At 42.7% G+C, this 17,118-nt stretch overlaps 1 protein-coding gene across 1 annotated transcript in view; it reads left to right on the top strand.

The window, feature by feature from the left end:
• Positions 1-8,780, top strand: part of pom121 (POM121 transmembrane nucleoporin) — a gene marked incomplete at its 5' end in the record, with an annotated part of 29,163 nt that extends 20,383 nt beyond the window's left edge. The window contains 2 exon segments of the mRNA XM_083636286.1: positions 4,769-4,876; positions 7,335-8,780. Of these exon segments, the coding sequence (XP_083492412.1) occupies positions 4,769-4,876; positions 7,335-7,435 (209 nt within the window). The 3' untranslated portion in view covers positions 7,436-8,780.
• Between the last annotated feature and the right edge of the window lie 8,338 nt (positions 8,781-17,118).

The raw sequence follows: 17,118 nt of genomic DNA, 5'->3' as shown, positions 1-17,118 counted from the left end.
GCTTTACCGGTAATCAACCCACTTTGTATCATTAATAATCTCTGTAATATAAGCACATGGACAGTGTTTACCTCCTGTCTCTCTCTGTTTTCCTCGTGGAGATCTCCCATTTCCTCCTCTGGCAAAGCGCTCCGTGGTGACGCGTTTTACGTCACAACGGAGCTGCAGAAGTTCTGCTGGAGAGGCAGAATCTGCTCCGAGGGCGGCTGTTATTGTTTATTTTTATTTTTTAAGTATGCGCACATCCACGGGGAATCGCATGGAGAGCCTTAACAAGCCTTAATGACTTGCAGCTGGTGGGGGCGGAGTTTCTGCAGGCAGCAGCAGGAGTATTTTTCTCCGTGAGGTAAACAGATAGAGAAGGTAAATGTGCCCATGTGCTCATATTACCAAGAATATATATGATACAAAGTGGGTTTATTCCCGGTAAAGCCATCCTTTAAATACCAGAGTATCAATGAGCTCCGATGTTAGCGCTTCTGCTATCGGGCAGTTGATTGGATGACATTAATAGAGATGTCCTTAATGTTAATGCCCCCAAAAAATACAAATAAAAAATAAAGATTGTTCACAAGTTCCAAACCTCAAGTCCAAGTCAAATCTAAAGTCTTTGAAGGACGAGTCTCAAGTCACTGTGTGGGTGACTTAAGTGCGACTCAAGTCCAGGTCCCCATCTCTGGCATGAGCCATCCGCCTGCCATAAATCTGCGCAAATTATTTCGTACCATTTATAGATCCGCGCCCGCTGTGCACCCGACATTTCACAACGCTATAAATGAGCGTTTTGGCTAGATGAACTTACTGTTTCTGCTGCTGTCGGTGCGATCGCTGCAATCGACTCCAAATAAACTTCCATGCTGTATTATAATCCAGTCCAGCACTTGCCCATGTAGCATACGAGGCTAACGCTATAGCTTTAAGTTTAGATCAAGACTGGATTGACCTTTATGGGAAAATAATACTAGCACGTCGCATCTTCTCTTCCAACGTGTCTTCAGTGGAGACTCCTGTTTGACGTTCTGGTGACATCATTGACCATATAAGGAGTAAGAAAGAAGGGATCCCATCACGTTGACGCGTGGATATTTGTTTACTACTTCCTTGGGTCCTTCGGGGGGTCCTTGCCATCTAACAATAGGCGGCTAACATGTGCTTGACTAAAAATTAAGCATAGACTAGATAACGTAATTAATATTAACTAGTGCAGTGCCCGTTCCCCCATGCACCACCCCGTAGGCGCCCCCCCCCCCCCCCCCCCCGCGCGCACTACTTCGAGTTCCCATGAGCACACTCCCCAAGTTTGAAGGTTCTCAAGATAAACCATGTTTTGTGTTGCCAGTAGGTGGCGCTATGCCAAATTGCACGGAATTCAGCTCCCTGCACTTCCTTGAGTCCCCCTAAGCGCACTCCCCAAAGTGGAAGTCGACCGGACGAACGGTTCTTGAGATAAACAGCATTTTTTTATGTTGCCAGTAGGTGGCGCTATGCCGAATTGCATGAAAACAGGGCACTGCACTGCACAACAGGGCACACTCCCAAAGTTTGAAGTCGATCCGACCAACGGTTCTTGATGGCAGCAGATGATGCTCATCCATAAGCAGTGGTGGAAATAGCCAGGTTTTACTCTGGGAACCCTACTTACACAGGATGGGGGTTCCTGGAAGTGGCGTGGCCCTAGAGCACGGATACTCAACTTGCTTTGCCTGGGGGCCACTTTTGCAAAATGACAGGAGGCAAGGGACCAGTCAATAAACATTAATATTCATTTTTCATTTCATTTTGGGGTGTCAGCTGGAGTTTAGTCTCAATTTCTTTTGCATAGTTAATACATATACTGTAAGTGCCTGGGTGGCGAGCAGACAGCCATATTTGATAATTTAGCTGGAGCTCAGTCAACGTTTATTTAACCTTAGGGGCACTTTACACGAGGACGGTTTCCTATGGTGACGGGCAATACTTTTATCGTTGGTGCCTCCCTTTTAGACGGCGACGGCGAATTTGCACTTAGGAAACGGCACATTTTGAAACCACCCTCCAGAGTGGAATTGTTGGTGACGCTTCCCGCTGAGCGCTCCATGTAATCGCTTGAGACGGCTCATTTCAGGAACTCTGACGTGCCTGCACACGCGACACACGCGATTACATTCAACATTCAGAATTAAGCCACACTGCGGCCAACTTCAGTTACATGTTCATAACGTTACTGCTGCGAGGAGCCGATGGCTGTACCCGGTCGGCATTTTTAACGTTAGTTACAAAAGCACTTCGACAGTGTTTTCTCACTGCCAGTAGCCTAACTACAGTAGGGTTTGACAGATAGCTAGTCCGACCGGTGTCTGCACAGTCAGCGCTCCCGGTCCTCGCTGCTCGTTAAAGATTTCCAATAGGCGTTATTCTGATAAACTGGTCACATATATGTTACGTTCTCACCCGACAAATATTAAAACTTTAAAACAGTTTGGGGGTTTTTTAGCTTGAAAACAGCTTTTTGGCAAGTCTAATGACTGCGGTAGGCCTACTCTACTTCCGTGTTTAAAACCGGAAAGACAATTACGAAATGACGTCATGCAGAAGCGTCCTTGTATGGGCAAAGAATAAGGTGATCACACTGCCACCTAGCGACCTGGCATGTACATTACGGCGTTTTAAAAATTCAACAGCGCTCATGTAAACAGGGAGAAGGTGTGAAGGAAAAGGTGTGAAGGAAACGCTATTGTGTCGTTTCTTCCAGAAACTGTCCTCGTGTAAAGGGCCCCTTAGTTTTCATTGTGAATTAGGAAATTGTCAGGGGGCCACTCTGCACCCTATCACGGGCCGCATCTGGCCCCCGGGCCGCAAGTTGAGTATCACAACCCTAGAGGATATTACTTCTGAATGCGTGACTCATTATAGCCTACCATTATAGCCACATAAAAATCTCTTAGAAATCTCACTTAACTAAGATCACTGAGCTCTACTGATTATTTCCCCTTCACATGAATATTAATGCTGCTTATTCAGCTTACAAATACACCATTCTCTGCTCATTTCATGCTGCCCTCTTTGCAAGACATTTTTTAATTGGAACCTGAGGAGGGATGCTGGCCGGCCCCCCTCAATACTCACATCAAAGTAAACAGAGGGTCTTGACAGTGAATGGGGGCCATTCACTGTCAACGACGCTACGTTTACTTTTCTCACTACTGTCAACGACCCTACTTAAAGCTGGGGCTTAGGGCTTGAAGGAGCAGAACTGAAGACAAATATTCAAATATCGAACGTGTTTCGCGTCGAATCGCACGGAAACAGGGCACTGCACTCCGTCAGGTCGCCATCAGCGCACTCCCCGAGTTTCAAGTCGATCCGACCAACGGTTCTCGAGATACGCGAAGGACAGAGAGACAGACAGACGCTATCGTCATTATAGTATAGATAGATGTTCCTCATTAATAATACATAATTTCACCCGCCCGCAACCCATCCGCTATTAATCAGAATGTTTATTTTTATATGCGCGGTCAGCCCGTTTATAACTGCAGCCCGCACATCTCTAGTGTATGTGTAGCAGGCAGTGCACTGCGGAGTGCTCCAAGCAGTGCCCCCAGCCGTGGGCGTCCCCCCCCTCCTCTCTCAATCAGTGCTTAGCTTCAACACAACAAACATGGCTACTGTGAGCACACACAGTCTTGTCCGGTCTTGTCTTGGTCATGCACAGAGAGCGAAATATGGAATTATTTTCGCTTACGTTACGTTGCTGACACTAACGGGGACGGACACTACATAGCCCGTCTATAAACAATGTTTAAAATTGCGGACTGCGGAGGTGAAGACAGCCGACACGACCAGCTTGACCAAACGCCGACAAACATCCCGACTTGTTCAAAGAGCAACAGTTTAGCGAATGTGATCAATAACATAATTACATTCCCTCAAATAAGTCGTCAAACAAGTGTTTTTTTGTGACAAGCAAATGTTTTTCACCGTCAAGAGGTTGGCGAGGAAATGCTCAGTACGAGCGCAGACCTGTAAGTAACATTATTGAATCATGACGCAGGGTGTCCAAACCTTTTTTGAATGGGGGCCAGATTTGATAATGTGAAAATACCAATTGTACTCTAAGGATTTTGTTTACGGTCTGAAAACATTAGTTCCGCCTGTGTTGTTAAGGCAAAATAATTGAACAATACAGAATCTGCATTGTCTTGTAATCCAACACGTACCCCTGCTCAAAACAGAAATATTCTTACACAACTTGGATTTTACATCTACAGCTTATAGCTTTACAGCTATATGAGATTTACATGTCAATTTGTCATCCCTTATTACTCCCAGAAACCTAAATTCAGACACACTTTCAATTAGCACTCCATCTATAAACAAAAATAAATTTTCATCTTTTTTTTCTATTAGCAAAAACCATAAACTTAGTTTTTTTTCCAGATTTAACGACAACTTATTTATTTACATCAAACCATCTTTTAAGTTTTACCATTTCATTTGCAATGCTTTCTGCCAAAACTGTTAAATCATCTCCTGAACTAAAAAAATTGTGTCAAAATGGGGGGGGGGGGGGGGTCAGGAAAAAATGACATTGTTTCAAATTCAGTGTTTTGTTTTTTCAGTATGTACTCAATTTTATTACCACATCATAGAAATCTGTAAATATCAGTTATCGGCCATAACCCATAACAGCAATGTTAATATCGGTATCGGCCAAAATTTTCATATCAGTGCATCCCGAAATGTAGGAAATCATTTAATATTTGAATGAATGTTGCTTTATCTGTAGGGACGTCTACCCCCACCTTTGGCCAGAGTGTTGCTGCTGCTCCCATTCCCTTTGGAAGCCCTGGTACCCCTGTCCAAGGCTTCAACACTGTTGTACCCACTTCTTTTGGTAAGTCATTAACAGTAAAGCAATACAGTGAGCTTTTGGACTATTGTGTTGGTCAACTTTTCTATCGTCAATAAAGCCGGTAAGTTTGATCCCCCCCTATAACATGTTTAGCCCAGTTGCACGTAGTGCCAAACAAGGCCATAGATAAATAACTACATCTTGTGTGTGTGTGTGTGTGTGTGTGTGTGTGTGTGTGTGTGTGTGTGTGTGTGTGTGTGTGTGTGTGTGTGTGTGTGTGTGTGTGCATTACTGAGTCTATGTTCTGGGCTATATAGCCTTTCATTTAGGGAATAAATATTGTTCCACAGATTGGCTGGGTTAAGCAAAGTGCATTGGTAAATTTATTATTAACAGCTTAGTTGTATAAGCGAGGGAAAAAGATCGGATCGGATTGGATTGATATCGGTATCGGCAGATACTCAAGGTTGTGGTATCGGTATCGGATCGGATATGGAAGCGGGGCCGCTTTGAGTGGATCCGAGCCGGGCCCCGCCGGGTACCCACAAAAAAATGCGGGGGGCGAGTGTTATTTTGTCTTCATTTTATTTGCGGGCTCGGATCTGGGTAGAATAAACAACATGCGGCCCGGGTCGCGGGTGTTGTATAATATATGTAGTTTTATTTACTTTTTATATAACGATAATAATTCAGTCAGTGTGTAACTTCATGTTTTGTCTGAGTCTGACGACCTGACGTCTTTGTCACAATCAGTCAGACTCAGAGATAATACTGCAGTTGCAAATCCTGGCGGCTAAGTGGCAGTATTGGCTTGTTTATTGGAGGGGGGGGTCAGTGGTCAGGTCGTCACTCAGGGCAGGGCAGGCACAAGAGACAGGTAGGTCACTGACTGGCTGCAGTTCAGTAGCGTTAGTACATTTTGTTCAGTATCTTAGACCTAGACCTATGCTAGCTAGCTTGTTGCATTGCATGACAGCTAGCGCCAGCAAGGCTAGCATGTTTCCTTTAGCTGCTGCCTGGCCCTGGCTGGCCTGCTGGCACTGGCACCAGTGACAAAACACTGTCAATGTGCTTAATTGTAAATAACGTTATGCAATGCCTGCCGAGTGTGACTGCACCGACCACCGTTGTTGGCTCTCGTCAGTGACTCGGCCAGAAAAGACCGCTATTCGCTTCCTGTGTGAATTGTGAAACGATCGCAGTTACTTTGGTTGTGTTCACTTAAAAAAATATATATATGCGGAAGCGGAGCGGAGCGTGGGTCTCATGTCTGCGGGGCGGGGTGGGTTGCGGTACTGACTGATCATATGAGCGGGAGCGGGGTCGGTACTGCACGTCGCGGGGCCGGGCGGAACCGGGTCTTGAAAATCAGACCCGCGCAGGACTCTGCCTTGAGGTTGCCGGTGTCCGCGGCTGACATTACTGTCTTTCAGAAGCTGTAGTGGGCTCATTTTTAAAACCAGAAAACCATTGGTACCATCTCGTCGTGGAGAGGGCTAAATAATGCTCCAAACTCAGGCAACATTTTGTCGAAGGAAAAACTGGCATGGCCATCAACTGTTTAAACTTGTTTAAAGCATATAGGCCTAAAAAAAGAGAATGGAAATCTGAATTTTGGGTTAATGGCTAAGGAAACGTGGTCGTGAGGCTAGATCAGTTGAGAACTACTGTTCTAGTCGGGCTCAGGCACTCAAAATTAGAGCCTGACCGATACTGGATTTTTGAGGCCGATACCGATATTAGGGAGTAAAAAAATTCCGATACCAATAATATCGGCCGATATTCTTTTTTCTTTTCTTTTTTTTATCAAATTTTTATCCCCCATTAGTGCTAATTTTTTATTTATTTAGCCTGGTTGCTGCTCCACCCTCTGCCGATCTGGGGAGAGCGAAAACTGGCTCCATGCTTCCACATGGGCAGTTAGCCAGCCGCTTCTTTTCACCTGACAGGGGAAGCTTCACCGGTAGGACATAGCACGTGGGAGGTTCACGCTATTCCAACAAGTTCCCCTCCTTCCGAACAGGCGCCCTTAACGACCAGAGGAGGCACCACATCAGCAACCCTCAAATATCAAACACTTGACAAAGATATGAGTTGACATGAATTGAAATATGTAATGTAGGCAGGATATTTTACAGCTTATTAATAAACTCCATGCAATGAAACAGTAAACTTAACTGGGAATTTAATAATTATAAATAACTAGAAATACAAAAACACAATAGAACAAATACCGGTAGTTAAGAAAAAATATCAAATATACACAACATGCTGTCTAACTTCAAAAAAAAAAAAAAAAAAAAACTGCAATATCGGCGCACCATATTGGCCGATACAATATATCGGTAATCGGCCGATAATATCGGCAAACCGATATATCGGTCGGGCTCTACTCAAAATGCTGCTAAATTGTACAGGACTCAATCTTTATGAATGCATTTGTTTGTATTGGGTTTTTATTCACCGTCCTTAATACTCAGACACTGTGTTTTGTAATCAGGGTCTCCAGCAACTCCCTCATTTTCCATCGGGGCTGGATCCAAGCCGCTGGGGGCGCGCCAGAGGCTGCAGGCCCGGAGGCAACATACCAGGAAGAAATAAACTGCTAGATATGTCCACCACAGCCCCAGGGGACATGTCCAACACAGCCTTCAGAGGACATGTCCAACACAGCCCCCAGAGGACATGTCCAACACAGCCTCCAGAGGACATGTCCAACACAGCCTCCAGAGGACATGTCCAACACAGCCTCCAGAGGACTTGAAACTGTTTGCTGTTGCTGCTATGGCTAATCTGGCTAGCATAGCTACTTGTTGTAACACCCCTGAACAGAGGCTGCATGCCTCTGGGCTTGGTTTCCCCCCTCCACTGGCCTGTGCTGGCCCACCATTGTGCTTGCAGAGGAGTTGGCAGGATCCCGTCAGCTAGCTAGCGGACCACATGACCCAGTGAGGGGATGTCGGGAGAAGGATCCATAACAATGTATTATACTTGAAAAGAGTTTGATTCTGAACAGAAACAAATCCATTTGTCCCAAGCAGAAAGTCAAAGAAAGGGAGCACCAACCTTGGCCAAAACATTTTTTTATATGAAAGTCACCCGAGTGTGTAACCAAAATGTTTCAGGTCTGAGCAGATTCTCTGAATATGTTATGTTTAAATGGAACTTAATGCCCAATTCATTCAGATTGTCTTATTTTATTTCAGACACTTCCTCAAGCTATACAACACTGCAATGGAAATGTACAGTTGCTTTGAGATGTCTGCATTTTTGAAGGAATTGGCTCGTTGACCCCTGACCCCTGTAAATCAATGATCATCTATTTCTGCACTTAGGGCAACATAGTACATTTGCTTAAGTGCTTATTGTAGCTAGCGCAGGCCCTGGTATTCTGTTTCATGTGCTTTGTCATTGTAAGCGTTACCAAAATCCTTTGCAGAACGCTCTTGTTTTTTTATTTTTTAAGTGATACTGTGATGATTGCCAATGTTCACGTATTTAACAGGTCAAACCAAAGCCAATTCTTGGACTTCAAGCCTAACTATGGAATAATCTTTTATCCTAATACTATCTTTAAATCCTGGTATGTGGTTGTTTGTAGCAGACTACCTCTCTTTACTCCCAGGCACCACACTTTGTTTCACTGGAAAATATCAAATGTGATAAGATTACATCAGCGCCACGTGAGCTTTCTGTCAATTTAAGTTTATTCCTTAAAGTAAAGTTAATGGAGATGTACGTGAAGAAGTTGATCAAGTCTCTTAAGAATCTGCACAGCAATGCTTTGTTTTGTCATGTCATTGGATTCACAGTGAATATGAGTTGCGGTTTGTGTTTTCCCAAGTCGGCAGCAGTGAAAGTGTTTTGACACATCTCCAATCTGATGGCAGCGGACCAAGATGCTAGAAATCTTAACCAATCCCTCATATTATTTCACACCAATACAACTTAGGAAAAGCAATAGATATTGCAGTTCATTTATGGTTTATTTTAAATTCATAAATAAAATGTTTGATTTTGGATGTGGCCATTCCAGTGAGTTCCAACACTTCCAAATTGTAGCAACATGTCGTCCTGTCCTTCTGATATGACCCAATGCAGATCAGCTGCTGCACTAGTGTTTTTCACATTGGATTAGGAGTTAAAAAGCCAAAGCCTTTTACACGGGTGTGGTATGTATGCGGAAAGGTAGTCGGATTTACTTGCGACTGTGTGGCTCTATATTAGTACCCTGATCGAGTTTACACCAGAGTCATTGTGCCATTTGACATCCAGAGTAGTAAGAGTAACTGCGGTCACACTGGGGTGGAAAAAAGATTCACTCAAACGAACAGGCAATGAGGTGAAAATTTGCCTCACGCCTCCCGGGGCGAAATCACATCTACAGCCCTGTTGTGAACGCACAGTAAGGAAGCAAAACACACTCTTTCCAAATCCTTAACATGCATTCACACTGTGAGCTACTTTGACATGTTGCTCTATTCTTTTTTCTTTTTTTAATTCTTTTTTTCCCGATTTTTTTTTATCCCATTTTATCCCCCATTAGTGCTCACTTGATTTCTCAATCCTGGTTGTGACTCATGTTGCTCTATTCTGACTGATTGTGGGCGGGGCCAGAGCCTCTGATTGTTGCATCTATGTTGCGCTCAGTGTAGCTACAGTTTTTTACAGACACATGGACAAACAAAATGGACCAATAAGTCAAGTCATAGTGGCATCTCAAAGGAACTTTGCACCCCCCCCCCCCCCCCCAACATATATGTATAGATGTCTGTGTATACAGTCCACAAATTACTTTTTTCTTTTCTTTTTCATTACAAGTTGAGTTAATTTACACCCATACCTGAGCAATGATTTGCTTCACACATTTAGTGCTGGATTGAAACTCAGGACTGAAGAGGCAATTGTCTTTAATGATAAACTGCACTCACTATTTTGTGAACTGAAACCCGAATGGAAATGAATGAGTGATGTTGGGAGCAAGTTGGGTTACAACCTTTTTAGCCTAACGATAAGCAAGTTAAAGGATAAGTTCAATCAAAATTGAAAATGCAGTCATTATCTACTCACCTCAGGTCAGCTAAAGTTCTTTAGTCCACAAAACATTTGTGGAGATTTCCAGGGAAACAGTTGCAGCATTCTCATAAACAACTGAAGAAGTGCATGGTGACCAACTGTCAAATGTCATAAAAAAAAGAAAGACGCCCCAGAAGCCCTGAGATGCCAAGTTGACTTGAAAAGACTAAATGACACATTTTTAAGTCAACTTGGCATCTTGGGGATTCGGGATTCTGGAGACTTGGATTATGCCAGACGAGTATTATGGAGGCTTTTTTATGTTTGAAAGTTGTTCACCAATCATCCACTTCAATTGTTTAGGGCAGGGGTGCCCAAATTCTTTCCCATGAAGGGCCAAAACTCAATCTGGGTGGAGGGCCGAGGGCCAAAAATAAACGTGGAATTACATTAAAATGTATTGTGTTTTATAGAAAATTAACATTCTAAATCTAAAATAACATTTCAATATAATCTTTTTATCTGTTTGGTAATTGTAATAATTTGCAATTGGTTATATATATTTAAAAAAACATCTGCATTTGTGGGGAGCTTAAACATTTAATCAGTAAACACCCCGTTAAAAACAGTTGTATTTTCCACCTTTGTAATCAAGAGAGAAATTTGACTTAATTCACAACTTGAAAAATCCTCAAGGTACTTTGAAAATCAGCTTTATTGTCCATCTTTTGTAAACAATTTGCCATGATAATAAAGAAAAAACATCGCATGGATGCATAACTGGGACGTATCCTCAGTGATGTACCCTGGGGTCATAGGATGTTTCGGGTCTCGCAACATCATACACCCTCGCCCAGGTGACCCAGCCGGGGCTGGCCAAGCCCCAACTTACGTCCCAGTAGCTACCCACGGTCGAAGGTGGTCACGCGGTCAGGGCCACAATTTGACAAAAACATGCAATATCCTGGTTGCTAATGTGGTTCCTCCTCTGGTCGTTAAGGGTGCCTGTTCAGAGGGAGGGGAACTGGTTGGAATAGCGTGAACCTCCCACATGCTATGTCCTACCGGTGAAGCTTCCTCTGTCAGGTGAAGGGGGGGGGGGGTGGATATATATAATTTAAAAAAAATCCCCCCTCCCAAATCCGTGGCGGGCCAAAACAAACAGAGCGCGGGCCCCAAATTGGTCAGCACTGGTTTAGGGGAATAATGCAATGGTGCTTTGCTGTGAAACACGAAAGATTTGTGGATTAAAAAACGTCACCTGTCCTTCCAGTGAATGACTGCATTTAGATTTTTTGGTGAACGTATCCTTTAAGGATGCAGAGATGTGTGGATTTAGATGGAGGGCATGATTTGGCTGAACTAAGCAAATGCTAAAAAGAAAAAATATATATTTTCTATTTCAAGCAGGTTTAATTTTTGAGTTCCTTCAACCTTGGCTCATTCGAAAGATAGTCCATTAATACTAATAGACATGTTTGAACTTAAAACATGTCCATTAGTATGAATGGACTTTTAACCTATATCCGTCTGAAACGTTCCTCAGTGGGGGAATAAAGGTCTCTTAGTTTTCTTGAAGAGTTCTTTGTTAATAGGAGTGCACTAGGGCTGGTATAAGGACTTCATTGTGAATGCAGCCAGTTTGTATGGCTGGCTCTGTGTAGTGGAGGTGTGTGACTTGTGGAGGTGTTTGTTCTGCTGGTGCGCATGTTCTGGTAAATGTGGAGAAACGGGAAATCGAGCAGTCAGAATAATGTGCTTCATCCTCGAATTGTGCTGCGATCCTCTGTAACATTTTCATGCGTGCGGCGATGTCACTGCAGCACACATCCTGGGACATTTAAGCATTAATAACTAAAACTGTAACTTGACAGGACAGAGGGAACTCCAGGGGAAACGCAAGCCAAGTTTTTAGCTTCTGAAATAGATTCATCGGGACGACGGCTGCTTTTTTGAGATGCGTACAACACAAAACATTAACATGAGATCCTGTCGGTGTTAAAAACCCTCTAAAGTTAAAAAATGTGTGGTGGCCTGCAAAAACCCTTCACATGGTGAAATTCTGAATTTTCATTTTTTGACATTTCCATAAATTAGATACTCTCCCCTATATATAACTTTTTGAATGACATAACAGATCAAAAGTTATGAGTATTTCATGTTATGTCTAAAAATAAAACGAGAAAAATGGGTTTAAACATTCCACAACATATTTTCTAGAGTGGCATTCCAGCAAAACGAATTATTCACCATGATGTACTAATACAGAAAGTAACTCAAAATACCTTCAGAAGTTATTTTCAACCTTCTTTGGCTCATTAGAGTGTAACAGTGACATGTGAAGGGCTCTCCCAGGCTGCCACACATTTCTCTTTTTCCTTCAGTTGAATGTTTGAGCTTCACTGCAGAATTCCACAATCGTCTGCTGAAAGTGGAAAGTTTCTCTGAGCTCACTGAAAAGGCCATTTTCAACGAGCATGATTCGTGACATCACAAATACTGGAGCCAATCCCTGTCCAGTATTCTGACCCGTGCACAGCGTCAGAGACGCACTTATTGTTTCTGTTGCGGTGGGAACGCTGCAAATATTTAATAAACTCCTCATTAATGATTAATGATTGTGTGTGAACTTTTGGATGTGTAGAACACCCAGCAAGCAAAATTACGTCATGATAACGTTGTGATGACGTGTTCCAGTGACGTTCAGGACTAGGCCAGATCACATGGTGATTTGGGGATGATTTAGACGTCTACGCGGGAACGTCAAGCTGACGTCGAAATATGACCGTTACCATGAATGGGCATGTTCAGTTATTCTGCTATGTACACAGTGTATATTCAGCAACTTTATACATAAAGCTATAATTATGTCCAGATTAACAATTTTATGCTACATTTTCAAAAAATATAATACCACCCCGTGTGGGATCTACAACTTACAGGCCGGCTATTCTACCGCTACGCTAACTATTCGCTGAAATATTCTGCTGTAGGTTGGAGTAATATAGCCTACTGTTTCAAAACATGGACCCCTTGTTATTTTTATACCAGTATAACATCCATGGAGTCGGGACAGTTTTATTAAAAATGATAGCTAATTTAATTCAAAACTGAATCTGGAAGAATCATTGAGGGTCCCCTCAAAATTTACAAGTGTCACCAGCCTGTACGTTTGTTTGCCAATGCTCCTGCACACACAAACAGGCTATGAGACACGGATAATACATAGCCTACCGTACAGTATACGATAGGATTATGGTAGAAACTTGTTTTTTATTTAAAACGTTGGCGTCAAGTCTGACGGTCCCTAAGCACTTGCCTCACCGCCCGCAGCACATAGAGACCAATGTTATTTGTCCAGCTCGGAGGATCGTTCATGATGAGGTTGTAGCTCGTTGTCTACCTTACTAAGATGGGGAGGCGTTGTGTGTGCAGTACACGCTTCGTTTATGAGCTATTGATCCGGGAAGTGCGAATCCTCGCAGTGTATTTTCTCTCTTTCAAAACAATCTGGCAACACGATATGCAAGTGAGACAATTGCAGGATTCCCCCGCAATTCATCTCCTCGTAGTCCCACCTCCACGAATAAACAGTTTGTTAATCAGCAGATGTCCACAACTGCTGATCACTCGGATTTTGGATAAAAAATAGCCCAGGCTGAGAAATACGTGATTGATTGCAACCATTTAGTTATCCTCATGGATATTTCAGTGGTGAGTGAAATTAGTTGGATAGTGATACTTGGGCCAGATCTGACTCGTCATGATATGACTTGAGCTGGCCCCGATTGGGCTCTCTCGATTCGTCCGGGTCCGTCCGTGCTTGCTGGGCAAGGACATTGACTTTGGATCCAGGCCGATTTTGTTTCACTCATCCTGTTACCCTTTTCCAGACATTAAGTTTACATTTTGATAAATTAATTAGCTTACATTAAAATGACTAATGAAAAACAAATGTTTGTCAATTGGAATGTTGACCCCCGCTCCCCATCAGAAGTGAGTGTGACCTCATTGACCTTGTATTGGTTTGTGGCTAACTATGTGGAGCTAGTGTGAGGAACATCATGGATTGTGTTGAGAAAGGAATCTACCAATCACAAACATCATTGTTAACTAAGAAATAGGGCTACCTCACTGAATATTTATATTTAGTTTTTTCACGATTTAATATTACAATGACAACCTCATTGAATGATTGTGCGGCCTCGCCCGTAGCTTGTCCTCCCGTCCCAGCAGCTGTTGTTCCCTTGGGGTCAGTAGCTCCCCTGGCCCATGAAGTTAGCTTTTTCTCAGCAGGAGTCCTTGAGTTCGAGTTGATGATCCTTTTATAAATATATAGGTCATGATGACATCAATTTCATTGTGACATCATTAGTGATGTCATAGCCTCGAAACACAGGCTGTTGCCTGTTGTGATACCACTGATGATGTCATCAGTTCTTAACCCTAGAACACTAACGTGATTTAAAGTCACACCATCACTAACGTCGGGTGTATTTCACCCGATGCAATATACCCCATAAAACATACTTCTCATCAAAATATCTTAAAGTACAACAATACATGGCAAGTTGAGGTACTCTTCTTTTGTTTTTAAATGTGAAATATCACAAAAAACACAAAAAAGTTTATTATGGGGGACACTATAAAAAATATGTCAAATTCGGGAAAAATTAGGTAATCGTTATAAAAAAATCCCCTCCCCCCAAAAAACAGGAGCTCCCAACTTCTCCTTCGGTCCACTCATTCATGGGACTTGTGTGGTGAAAAAAAAAAAAAAAAGTCACCACAATACCATTGTAACTAACCCGAAGATATTTTACCCTCTATCACTAACGTCGGGTGAAAATCACCCGGACACGTAGCCGGTAGAAAAAACCATGAATGGGAGCAGGGAAACAAACCTACATTCAATGACGTCAGTTAGCATCCTGAAGGTACCTAAGGACCCGCCCACCTCAGACACCAGCAAGACAATGAAAATCACGTGAATTCAATTGTCCGGGTGAAAATCACCCGACGTTAGTGTTCTAGGGTTAAGACTAAAATGTCTATGACATCAGTGGGACAAAGGCTGAAACAGTTTGCTGACTCATCACTGATGACATCACATCGAAGATCCGGCTCCATCACTGTCACTATGACATCACTGATCAGTCTTGTCACAATGCCTACTGTTTGTGTGTGACATCACTGACCAGTCTTGTCACAATGCCTCCTTGTGTGTGTGCGTGCCCTTATGCCATGATCACTGATGACATCACATCATTAGCTAATTAGCTTAATAAAAAAATCCGGCTCTGTCAGGTCACCCACACTGGTGCCCTTTATACCCCCTGAAAGTTTTAGCCCGATCGCACTTGAAACGGCATAGCTGTGGCCGGACAAAGAATTGAAACATACAAAAAACATACATAAATATTGTCCACATACTCAATTTTATACTCATTCTTATTATAGGATAGATGCTGCAGCCCACTTTGAAATCTGAAATTCTTCTGTGGCCCACCGAATCACATCTCTGATCAACACACGAAACTATGAAGTAAGTTATTTCCCCTTTTTTTCATCAAAAGAACATGAACATGGTGGGCATATGTCAATGCAGTAGCCTACAAATTAATCATCCATCCACTTACAGAAAATGAGGCAAAATACCCAAAAGCCTGATTGCCAACATTTTCTTCCCCCTTACTCATCAGAAGTATTTGTGTGCATAACACAGATGAGGATAGCCCATTGGTTCCCAAACTGTGGGCTCTGCAGCTGCCTAGTGGTCCAAAAGAGAATTGTCTTATTCCCCCCATTTTTTTTGACAGTTTTTACATATACACATTAACCCTGAGGAGTTGGCTTGGGCCGATTTTCGTAAATATGACAATATTCGTGAAATATCACAATTTTAATTTCAGACGCTGTACCGGGCTCAGTTTTAAAGCCAGAGTGAAGTTTCTGGTATCATTATGAAGCTATAGGACCTAAGGTATCGATTGGTACCAACCATGTCAGGCTAGCTTGTCAGGAAGGTGGCAACATTTTGGTGAGGGAAAAAACCTTTTCAGTCCAGTAAATATAGGGTTCAACGTCTCACTAATTGCAACGCAAGCAAACTCAATGGATTTTGTCTCCTCAGTATGTTCTAATGACAGAAAAAAAGTCCCAAGGAATCCTATGTGGGGAAAGTTTTGAAAATCACCTAAATATGATTCGACCAAAAATGCATTTTTACAATGGAAGTCTATGGGAGTTTGGTTTCCAGCTTAAAATATGCTGTTTTACTCACCCAGAGAATTTTGGTTTCATTTTGATCGCCATAGAAGTTATTCAGGTCCGAGTAGAGTCCTGGAACTGGCCAAAACAGGCGAACGGGGCATACGTAGTACACACTGCAAATAACGTATTTCCTGCAATGTAGCATATCCTCATAATATCTCGTCCATAAATGACCGTGAATCTGTCTAGTCTCCTCCGGGCTGCCTCGGTTTCCTCATCCGGGGTCTGTGAATCCAACTCTCGCCCCAAGTCCCGCTGAAGTCTCCTGAGTTTCCTGCTGACTCCTTTGTCTACCTGGTTGTCTACCAGGAATCACCGCGCACCGGGGCCATTTTCCCACGACTATCGACTTGTTTATAACAACGGATGAAGAGCTAATCGAAATTGAAGAACGGACGAGGAGAGGAACAACAGGCCAGGGACAAACAAGCACTGTAGCCTACGCCCGAGAACAGAGGAGGAATGCCTCTGTTGGATTCAGACCCCGGATTTGGCCCCAATCAATGTAAAGTTGCAAAATTAATTAAGTTTAAATCCCATGTTAAATTCCTTGTTACTTTGTTAAATATCTTATACTGCCATAAAGTGGATGCTGTACAAATGTACTGTATGCCAGCGTATTCCGGTAAACACATTCATTTAAAATGAATTCATTACGAAATCACTGACCATAGAGATAAACTAGTTACCATAAAGAGCAAAGGTTTGTTACTCATGGACCACACGTTGACCTTTCTGACCTCTGTGTACTTACATGTTGTTTTACTTTTTATTCAACTCAGGCTCTACAAGGATTTTGAAAATTTGACCTTTTTGAGCAGAAAATTGGCTGCCATCTTGGATTTGAATGTCAAATTATGAAAACATCAATTATTAATTCCTCCACCCAAAAAGTTGCAGAAACCATGTACTTTGCTGCATTGTAGGCCAAACCATAACAAAGGTCATTTCCAACATAGCTGATGGTAGCCATTTTGGATTTATGGCTCTATATG

Source organism: Poromitra crassiceps (genome assembly GCF_964638095.1).
Source record: "Poromitra crassiceps genome assembly, chromosome: 1".
Taxonomy (NCBI): Eukaryota; Metazoa; Chordata; class Actinopteri; order Beryciformes; family Melamphaidae; genus Poromitra; species Poromitra crassiceps.
Note: the sequence above shows the minus strand (reverse complement) of the source record. Positions and strands in the feature narration are given on the sequence as shown.